The sequence below is a fragment of the Aulonocara stuartgranti genome, assembly GCF_965226115.1.
Source record: "Aulonocara stuartgranti genome assembly, chromosome: 2".
Taxonomy (NCBI): domain Eukaryota; kingdom Metazoa; phylum Chordata; class Actinopteri; order Cichliformes; family Cichlidae; genus Aulonocara; species Aulonocara stuartgranti.
Window position 1 is genome coordinate 10,654,293 of NC_138940.1, and position 11,678 is coordinate 10,665,970.

At 41.5% G+C, this 11,678-nt stretch overlaps 1 protein-coding gene across 1 annotated transcript; it reads right to left on the reverse strand.

The window, feature by feature from the left end:
- Positions 1-268: 268 nt before the first annotated feature.
- On the reverse strand, positions 269-10,699 carry LOC309691775 (polyadenylate-binding protein-interacting protein 2-like). Its single transcript, XM_082509713.1, has 4 exons — positions 10,536-10,699; positions 10,136-10,278; positions 7,678-7,857; positions 269-1,035 (listed from the first exon to the last, which is right to left on the reverse strand). The coding sequence occupies exons 2-4, from the start codon at positions 10,274-10,276 to the stop codon at positions 970-972; spliced, it is 387 nt and encodes a 128-aa protein (XP_082365839.1). The 5' UTR covers positions 10,277-10,278; positions 10,536-10,699; the 3' UTR covers positions 269-969.
- Positions 10,700-11,678: the final 979 nt, after the last annotated feature.

The window sequence follows — 11,678 nt, forward strand, 5'->3', positions numbered from 1 at the left end:
TTGAGGTCAAGTGTCTAGCATATAAATAAAATATGTATATTTATTTTTAAAAATTAGTATTTAACAATTTTAAAGAACATTCTAAAAAACGTAAAAAATTATATATTTCTTACTTTATAAATGACCATACTTACATAAATCATATACTGCATCTCCATGTATGTTTATGTTTCGCTTGATCGCTGCACTTTTGGGGTGGTTCAAGACTTTTACCCAGTCCTTTTTGCTCTCCTAGCTGTGTGGATGCTTTTTATTAACAGACAAACACTTTTTTTTTCCTTTCATAAACATTTATTTCAAGTAGTATAAGAAAAAATAGATTTTTTTTACATTGTTTTTGTTTATATGACTTTTTATACAGTACTTTCTGTGCATTTAGAAAAAAAGTCAACACGAGTTATTTGATGTAGGCAGCAGAGCGAAGACAAGTCAGAGCTGACAGAAACGCCAAGGATGCTGGGAAAAAGAGCAAGAAACAGCAGAACAGCCAGCTAAACAAACCACGACCGGAAAAGTGCTTTTAGACGCCACGAGGCGGCGAAGGCGACCCTCTGAACAGGAAGTCGAATTTAAAAAAAACCAAAAAAAAACCAAAAACAAAAAAAAAAAAAACAAGCACACAGTTTGATTTCAGGTTTTATAAAAGTGCCCCAAATAATAATTAAAGTGGAGACAGGAAGCAGTTTGTTCTGATTTAGAGTCATACAAACACTCCTCTCAGCTGATGTACATTCAGAGAGTTCACACACACACACACACACACACACACACACACACACACACACACACACACACACACACACACACACACACACACACACACACCTGTAACTGTGAAGACATGCGAGCGCAGAACTTTGGCAACACGTCAGGCTGAAGGTCGAGTGGCAGCTGGAAAATACAGCAGACATCTTGGTGATGATGTCACAGTGCGGACTAGGGTTGGGGGGAGGGAGGAGCCTAGCCGGGTCACATGGCATGTTTCTGGATGCCTGGGGTGAACTCCTTGGCATTGGGGTTCAAGCTGCTGGTCACCTGAAGGAGAGAAGAAGAAAATCCGTCATTGTTATTTCTGTGAAGAAAATAAAGAAACAGCCACCTCTGCTGGACAGATGAGGGTCAACAGTCAGAGACTAATTTAATAATCAACTAATTGGGAAGAAAAAAAACCTGAGAAACCAATCAGTGTGGAGATGTTATCAGACACGTTCAGGCACTGTGCTGTGTCTCACTCAGCAGCTCTTTCTGTATTATTGATTTCATCCTTTTTTATTGCACTATTTTACACATTGTTGTATCATATTCAGCTTTACATTCAGATTAAACGTGTTTCAGTGTTTCAGATTTTTACTGAATTAAAGGTCCTTTGTCTTTTTCCATTTGGCTATACTAATTATTTGTGTAGTTTTTATTCTATTTTTCAAACTTTATTTTATTTTATTAGTGGTTGTTTTTAATGTTTTGGCTTTGGAGTATATTTGCTGTAATCCTACATTTTTTTTATAATGTGTTGGAATAATGTCAGCTGACAGGACGCCATCTTCTGTATGGAACGCCAGGACTGCCATAATGAATTAATTAAATACACCATTAAATAATTAATTAAATGTGGCAATAATTAATTAAAATTGGAATTAATTAATTAAATAAATAGTTATGACACATGTAATTAATTAATTATTGACACATTTAATTAATTATTTATGTATTTCACATTTTAATTAATTATTGACACATTTAATTAATTAATTATTGACACATTTAATTAATTATTTATGTATTTCACATTTAATTAATTATTGACACATTTAATTAATTATTGACACATTTAATTAATTATTGACACATTTAATTAATTATTTAATGATATATTTATTTATTTCATTTTGGCAGTCCTGACGCCTGGCTCTCATCATGAAATAATTTTATCTGTCAGCCTCACCCATCAAACTCAGGGGGCGGGGTTAACGCTGCCCATGCAGCTTCTCTAACATTTGATTGGTTGCCGTGCAAAGTAAGTCAAAACAGGTCGATCCTAGATAATCGATTGCTTGTGTAGACTTGGGGCAGCCAGGTATCCCAGAATGCAGATCAAATCACAGGCAGCAATGGTGGTGGTGTAGTTTTAAAATACCCCGTTTTTCTGTCACCAGCTACACTTTTAACAGTGTTTTAGCCGCGAATGTCGCGACGTATGTCTGGTCAGGTTGTCAACATAGAACATGTTTGCAAAAGTGCTCAGATGTTTTCAGAGATTTCACTAGCTCTGCTAACAATTAGCATGCAGAGTGCACCGAGGGGGTTACGTTAACCGGTTTGTTTACATATTCCACTCTCCGTGTTCCACATGTTGCATTCGCAGATTCTCATTTTCACCGAACGATCGTCTCTTTCCGCCTGGTCTTGTGTCTCTGTGCTTCTGTAACATAAAGAACGAGCTGACATTTTTCTCACGAAACCAGCGATCAGCTCAACAGACCCTCAGTTTACCTGCATGCATCCTCCTCCTCATCTGTCAGCTGTTTAACACCTGCTGCTAATTCAAGAAACACGCCTACGTTACCTGGTGATAGTCACAGTTTAACTGGGCAGCCGGTGCTCGATATAACGCAATGTCAGCGCATTTTTCTGCACAAGATAAGTAAATATAGTGTTTTCCCCGAGCGCAGAGCTGCTGGAGCTCGTTTCCTTACAGAGCACTTTATAGGCGAACAGCTTTATCAGCGGCTGATGTCCAATCACCGGCACACAGCTTTGAAACCTCAGCTGAGTTTTAGCTCTCAGTGGTTAAACGCTGGACTTCATTCACTCAGGTTCTGTCTGTCGGGTCACGTTTACTTCGCTGTTTTATTTACAACTGAGCAAATCGGTTTGGCTGAGGTTAAAGTTACGTTTCATAACTGCATAGTTTCACAGACGTTTAATGGTTCACTGGCACATGTGTTAGACTGAACTATCATCTAAATATCATCTGTTTTTTAATAGTTATTCAACTGTATTCTAAGCACCAGCTGTCTGTTAGAATGTGATTTTTTTTTTTCTCTCTCTGTTGGCAGAGGTATAAAAATGCGCAGGAAAATCTGACATGCATGGCGAACTTCACCGACGATATTTAGGGAGGAATAAACACACATCAAACATAAATGAACCATTTGCCTGTCTCCATAATTGAGAGAATTTTCTCTTCTTATGTCAACACTCTCTCTCTCTCTCTCTCTCTCTTTTTTTTTTTTTTTTTTTTTTTTTTGCTTTTTCGGTCATGTTATGTTTACCTGTCAAAGGCTTGTTACAAACTATGAAACACATCGTGCAGACTTCTGGATGTTAGAAGAAAACTAATACTGCTCATGAATGAGACTAAAGGCAGGAAGGTGTCCTTTAAAACTAAACATGTTAATAGGACCTCCCTATTTATATCATAGTTTATGATATAGCACGTGTATTTCAGTAATAGCCTGCTGAGGCCACTATACGTGCTGGCCTCATATCAAATGTGAAGGCAGACTGAGTCTATGTTTGACGTTTGTTTATATCTAATCTTCCTTTTCAAACATTTAAACAGCAGCGAGTCTGCAGCTGAGGGAATACAAACTCAAATTGTCGGAACAGGTTTGCTCGTTTCTTGGATTCATTTGGTGATTTATTAAATGTATAACTGTTATTCTAATCTGCTGCTGAGTCTCTTACACTTTTCTTTATGCAGTGATTATTACGGCTGTTGCAGTGATTATTACGGCTGTTTACATACCCCCACAAGCCGACACTGACCGTGCACTCAGGGAACTGTACAGCGCGATCAGCAGTGAGGAAACCGCACACCCAGAGGCAGCGTTTATCACAGCCGGAGACTTTAATAAGGGAAACCTGAAGAAAGTCTCACCAAAACTCCATCAACACATCCTTTTTAACACACGTGGAAACCGGCTACTCGACCACTGTTACACCTCTTTCCGGGATGCGTACAAAGCCCTCCCCCGCGCCCCATTCGGCCAATCAGATCACTGCTCCATCCTGCTCCTGCCCGCCTACAGGCAGAAGCTGAAACAGGAAGCTCCAACCCGGAGGGCGGTGCACTGTTGGACGGACCAATCGGAGTCTGCGCTGCGGGACTGTTTTGATCACGCGGACTGGGAAATGTTTCACGTGGCCGCCAGAGACATTGATGAGTACACAGACTCAGTCTGTGGATTTATCAGGAAATGCGTGGAAGATGTCGTCCCATCCAGAACAGTTAAATCCTTCCCAAATCAAAAACCCTGGATTAACGGAGATGTTCGCGCGGCACTGGCGGCACGGAGCACCGCCTTTGCCTCCGCGAACACATCGGACTACAAACACGCACATTACCAACTCCGGAAGACGATCAAAGCAGCCAAACGTGAGTACAGGGACAGGGTGGAGCAACAGTTTGACAACCCTCGGAGTATGTGGCAGGGACTAAACACGATCACAGACTTTAGAGGGAAAACCAGCACACCGCAGACCACGGCCTCTCTGTGTGAGGATCTAAACGTATTCTACGCTAGATTCGACGCAGCGAACACCATGAGACCGGACAGTGTGCGCACCGCGGATGACGTCAGTGCGCACACTGTGTCTGAGGAGGATGTGCGGAAGTGCTTCAGGAAGGTGAACGCGCGCAAAGCTACTGGTCCGGACGGGATTCCCGGCCGCGTCCTCAAGTCATGCGCGGCTCAGCTGGCTGGAGTGTTCACACACATCTTCAACCTTTCCCTCTCTCTGTCTGTAGTCCCAGCCTGCTTCAAAATGGCCACCATCGTCCCTGTACCCAAATCCTCCACCATCTCCTCATTGAACGACTGGCGACCTGTAGCCCTGACCCCCATCGTAAGCAAATGCTTCGAGAAGCTGGTCAGAGACTTCATCTGCTCTGCACTACCCGACTCACTGGACCCTCTACAGTTTGCATACCGCCACAACAGGTCCACTGATGATGCCATATCCCTGACACTACACACTGCCCTGTCACACCTGGAGAAGAGAGACACGTATGTGAGGATGCTGTTTGTAGATTACAGCTCAGCATTCAATACCATCGTTCCCTCGAAGCTGGACAGGAAACTGCAGGATCTAGGACTGAGCAGCTCCCTCTGCAGCTGGATCCTTAGCTTCCTGTCTGACAGACGCCAGGTGGTCAGACTGGGCAGCATCACCTCATCCCCCATCACACTGAACACTGGTGCTCCACAGGGGTGTGTACTGAGCCCTCTCCTGTACTCACTCTACACCTACGACTGCACAGCCACTAACAGCTCCAACATCATTGTGAAGTTTGCGGACGACACTACAGTGGTGGGTCTTATCACCAACGGTGATGAGACGGCTTACAGGGAGGAGGTCAGCGCCCTGACCCACTGGTGTCAAGACAACCATCTCACCCTCAACGTCGCAAAGACAAAGGAGTTGATAGTGGACTTCCGGAGGTGCAGAGAAGTACACACCCCCATCACCATCAACGGCGCTGCTGTGGAGAGAGTGAGCAGCTTCCGGTTCCTTGGAGTACATCTGGCTGAGGATCTTACGTGGTCAGTACACACAAACAAAACAGTGAAGAAGGCGCAGCAGCGCCTCTTCTTTCTCAGGAGACTGAAAAGATTCGGCATGAGCCCCCGCATCCTCAGGACCTTCTATCACTGTGCCATTGAGAGCATCCTCACTGGATGCATCACCACCTGGTATGGCAACAGCACCGCCTACAACTGCAAAGCTCTTCAGCGAGTAGTGCGGTGCTCTGAACGGATAATTGGAGGTGAGCTTCCCTCCCTCCAAGACATCTACAGGAAGCGCTGCCTGAGGAAAGCGGGGAGGATCATCAAGGACTCCAGTCACCCCAGCCATAAACTGTTCAGACTGCTTCCATCAGGAAGGAGGTTCTGCAGCATCCGGTCCCGTACCAGCAGACTGAGAGACAGCTTTTTCCATCAGGCCATCAGACTGCTGAACACGTCATAGACACCTCAGCTTCACTACTGGAACTTCAACATTATGCACTCCACACTGTACATAAATGCCACTTGTTTTGCACATATTCAACTCTGTATATTTTATATATTTTATTATTATTATTATTATTTTTTTTTTTTACTATTTAATTTGTAAAAATGTGTATACACACACACACACACACACACACACACACACACACACACACACACAGGAAAATATTTAGTATACACATCCAGAAATGCATACACTATTATATATTGTACATATATTTATTAGTTTCAGGTTGGCCATTCTTGTATTTTGCTCGTTTGTGTTGTTGTGTTTGCACATCTCTGTTGCTTGTGGGGCTCGGACACAAGAATTTCACTCGCATGTGCTGTGCCAGTGTGCCTGCACATGTGATGTGACAATAAAAGTGATTTGATTTGATATATTTTCACGTCTCTGGAATAGTTGGAAGTTAGATAGTCAGCTGGGAAACTTTGTGTTAACTCATGGAGCTGAGGATATCGTGGATATCGTGGCTATGCTGACCTCGCTCCGTGGTGTACAGGGCCGTTTACCCTCATGATTAATATTCACAATAAAAATATTAGCCGAACATCATGAAGTCTGTATGTGTTTCATAGTGTCGAACAACCTTTGTACAGTTAAAGCCAGCAGTTACTACATGACGGAAACACCAACGTTATCTCTTTTATGTGTTTATACACAGGTCACGCTGATTACTGAACAAAAACCCAAAGATCAGATGTTAAACAGATTTATTTGCTCTCTCTCCTCCTTAAACATGTTTTTAATGTTAGTTATAATTCAGAATTGGCGACTGAAACACGTAGGACACATAAGAACATCAGGAAATAAAACACCGATAAATATAACCTCAGTAAAAGAACTCAGCGGGGGTTACTACAGCTGTGTACCGGGGTCTGCGCTTTTTCGGTGGGATTGCTTGCGAGGCGAGCGGGTCTATCCCACGCTTTGCCGTGAGACTGGGCAGACATCTCCGAAATCATCGAAACACTTTTGCAAAGAGGCTGTATCTTGACAAAACGACCAGACACATGAAGATTAAACCACTACATTCTCGGCTAAAAAAATATTAAAACGGTATTTGGTGACACACAAACAGGGTTTTTCAAAGCTCAGTTCTGTTAGCTTCCACATGCCGGTTGTTGTGTGCTAGAAACAATGGCCACCAGGCCAAAGCAATGGTTTTGACTCGATCAGCGTTAACCCCGCCCCCTGAGTTTGATGGGTGAGGCTGACAGATAAAATTATTTCGTGATGAGAGCCAGGCGCCAGGACTGCCAAAATGAAATAAATAAATATATCATTAAATAATTAATTAAATGTGTCAAAAATTAATTAAATGTGTCAATAATTAATTAAAATGTGAAATACATAAATAATTAATTAAATGTGTCAATAATTAATTAATTAAATGTGTCAATAATTAATTAAAATGTGAAATACATAAATAATTAATTAAATGTGTCAATAATTAATTAATTACATATATCATAACTATTTATTTAATTAATTAATTCCAATTTTAATTAATTATTGACACATTTAATTAATTATTTAATGGTGTATTTAATTAATTCATTATGGCAGTCCTGGCGTTCCATACTTCTGGTGTCCTTTTATTCTTATGGCCAAAACACGAGTTTTCTCTGTAACCAATGGTAAAGGTGATAAACTCACCACCACATCCAGGTCTTTGTCGCCATCGAGGACCAGGAGGCTGATCTGCTCTTGCAGCTGGCTGACGCTTTGAGAAGGGAGATCTCTGGACGGGATGAACCACTCCCACTCCTCCTCCTCATCCAGCATCTCCTGGAAACAGCGCTCGATGAACTCCTCCTCCCACAGCTCCTCCTCCACCTGCCAAAAACACAGGCAGAGAAGCAGCAGTCACACTTTTGTTGGACCAACGAAGAACCAAAACTTTTAACATGTCGTCCAACCTGAGAGCGAACATCACACAGATAACACTTTAAGGAGAGATGCTACAATGTTCTTCGGGTGAATCTGCTCTGCACCCCCTTCTACTAATCCAGTTATCCTTGTTTCCTTCTCTGCCTAAGATGATGCTGGTTAGCAGCTCAATAAGTAAGCCCAGGCTTTCCTAATCTAGCAATGAGCGTGTTCACATGTCAGAGGCGGGGTTTGCAGCACCTGACCAATCACAACGAGACGACTACTCGAAACAGAGCGGCTGATTTTACAAATATAAATCGGAAACATTGAAAAGAGTTTAACACAGAACAGAGTTAAAGTAACACAGCAGCTGCAGTCCTCCTTCCTTTGTGAAACGTAACGCTCTCTAAAACACAGCTCCACAGACTGTTTCCTTTTTCCAAACAAAACATCCTTATGGAAATTTCCAACCGGACGCCTCCCACCTACTCCTCTGTTAACTGACTCCACACGCTGTCAGCTGATTGCATAATCAGGCCACTGCCTGACCTGAATTCCAGCTCAAGGAGCCACTGCTTTGTGGTGCACACAGGCTTCAGCTGCTCAGTGTAATTTTCCTTCAAACTGTAAATTTCCACCTTAAAATCACAGCTACTTTTAAGAATGCACAATTTCCAAATGTTAACCTTCCTTTAACCTGTAAACAAACCCCTAGATTTCCACCTTAAAAACGTGAATCTGTAGGCAATGACCTTTGTTTTCAGTTGAACAACACAGGTGTTGGAAATATTCTATTTAATCATACTTTCACCTTAAAGTGCACATTTTTTGCTGTAAAAATCACAATTTTTGACAAACAGATTTCCACCTTAAAAACCAAAATCAGCTGAGTTTGTACGTAAACATACAAAGTTTCTTTTTATCTTCAACTTAGAAGTCCAGATTTTTACCTTAAGATTTGTCATCTGTATATACAAGATGTACAACAGCACAATTTCTGGATTTAGCCTGTAAAGATAATTACAGATATCCACTTTAAAAAGTCACCCATCATGCTTTTGGATACTTTCCCTGCCTTCAAATCAAATCAACCTAATTTCACTTTATCTCTCTTAATCTCAATAAACTACAATTTAAAATTCACATTACCACCTTAAAAATATGTTTCTAGATACTTCTCAAATAAACAAGTCCAAGTTAAGGCTATTTTTTCTTGTAACATAAACCCCAGATTTGCACTTTAAAAGTCTATCTATGGAAACTGATCTTCCAAGCAAAGCAGATTGGAATTATACTGCAACACTATGACTAAAACAACAAAATTCTGACACGTAGTTTCCCTTAAACCTCCAATTCCAACCAGGAAAGTCTGTCTGCAGAAATATACACCATAACATACTGCTTTATCCGCATATGGGAGCTTCACATTAGAGCAACGTGAGTGTAATCTATAAAAAAAAGAACAGATTTCCTCCTTAGAAGTTGACTGAGTCTGTTTGAAAATACTGATCTTTGCTTACAACTAAAAACAACCGTTTAGGTACAACTTATCTTAATCTGCAGATTTCCACCTTAGAAACAGAGCTCACTGAGCTCATATAAAAATGAACAAATCTGCAACTTCATGTGTTTATTCCCACCTTAAAAATTAATCTTGGAGTGTTTTTCAGATGCCTTGTCTGACTCCCAAAATAAATCACCCTCAAGTCAAACCTTAAAGCAGTCAGAGGAGATGTGCAGATGCTGATCTTTCATTTTAAGTAGACGAATACAGACTTGAGGTGTAATCTGTCTGGAAAATGACAGATTTCAATCTTAAAGGAGAAAGCTATATTTGTCTGCATACACAAGTTTTAGAGAACAATTTCTGGGTGTAAGGTGAAAAACAGATTTCCACCTTAAAAGTTATCTGAGTCCACCTTACATTGGACATAATGTATCTATAAAACAATAGTTAATAAAAAGATAATTAGCCTGTAATCTCAGGCAATAATTACTCTTTCAACATATTTTTCAAATATTAGATTTCCACCTTAATAGTCAACTGAGTCTTTCTGTAGCTACTGATTTGAGGTATAACTTCTCTTTAAATGTGTTCTACCTGAAAAGATCAACCTGCTTTGTTTTGGATGACTTTTCCTCCTCCATAATAAACTTAATTTCAGACTCTTTAACCATTTTTCCGCCCTAAACGCAGATTTTTTCACTTGCAGTCCAGGTCATCCTCGTCCCAGCTCCTCACCTGCCTGTTGAACTCCTCCTCGTTCTCCATCCACATATACTCGGCGAACGGGTCGTCCTCGGCGTTGAACTGGCTGGTGAGGATCAACTCGGTGCCGGTGGTCATGTTCGGGCCCCCGCTGCTGATGCTCGGGTCTTTCATGTCTACAAGGAGAACCAGAGGACACAGTGAGGGAGAGGGACAGGGGTCAGCGGGAACAAACACGTAGCTTCGGCCGTTATAATGCTCGCTGTCATGGCCGCTGTCTGACGGACAACAATAGCAAGCAGCTAGCGAATAATTTTTGGCGAGAACACAACAGAAACAGAAAAATATCACCGCGAAAACACCACCGCGAGCACCCAGCCGCGTTAGAGGAGCACGGGGGGACGGGCATCTGTGTTCTTATGAAGCACAATACCTTCGGGGGTGATTTATTCGACGACAGAGAAGACAAACAGTCAACTCGCTGGAACTCGGTTGTTGCTGTAATGGCCGCGCTGCTTCTGTTTGTTTACATCTCCACCGTAACCGTCACCGTGCGCTCGCTCCTCATTGGTCGTTGACGTGTTGCCTTCACGGGCCTCGTGGTTTAACATCGGAAAATAGGAATCTGACAAGAGGACCACATAAGGTAAACGTTATTTATACCAGAGGTTAAGAATCTCCTCTGGGTCTCTGTTTCATTTTTTTATTCATTCACTAAATATCACAGTTGGGTACAGAACCTTATGTCTGGATACACATTATAATTGACGCTACACTTTAGCTTGTTATTTTTTTTATATTTAGTCATCAATGTAAGTAGATCACTGGACATCATGAATAAATATCAGCTTAGGTATTTCTCTAAATTGATGTAGCTACAGTTTCCATTCGAGAGAACAGTCATGGGTCTCTGTTGATTATTATGTTTACAGATGACATTGTGAACTGCAGTGAGAGCAGAGAGCAGGTGGAGGAGAGGTAGTCTCTGGAGAGAAGAGAAGTAAAAGTCAGTAGAAGCAAGACAGAATACATGCATGTAAATGAGAAGGAAACAGGTGAAAAGGTGTACATGAAAAGAGCTCAGGTTGAAGGTTGATGAGTTTAATTAATTGGAGTCAACAATCTAAAGCAATAAACATTGCACAAGGGGAAGAAGAGCATGCACACTGGGTGAAGTGGAGTGGTTGGAGACGAGTGTTGCGGTGACCCATAAGGGGAGCAGCCAAAGTATAAAGGTTCAGTAGGTGTAGGTGTTGTGATTCTTTTATGTAGAACGGTTTCAGTGTTGTCTGGATTAAAAAGCAAACAGTGAGATAACTATTTTGTGTGGGTTTACAAGTAGAGTAAAATGTTTGTAGATCTTTTACACAACTATAATCTGCCTAGGATAAGAAAGTCCATGTTTGAGCAGTCCTTGTGTAGTTGTTTTTTATCTGGAAATCCACTCACACCCAGCATATTTGTTTGTTTTGTAAATTGATCTAATTCTTTCAATTTGAGAAGGGCTTTCATCACGTTAGGTGCTGGCACCTTTTCTGACCTTGAATGCAGCACTGTAGTCCAAACTGTAGTCCAA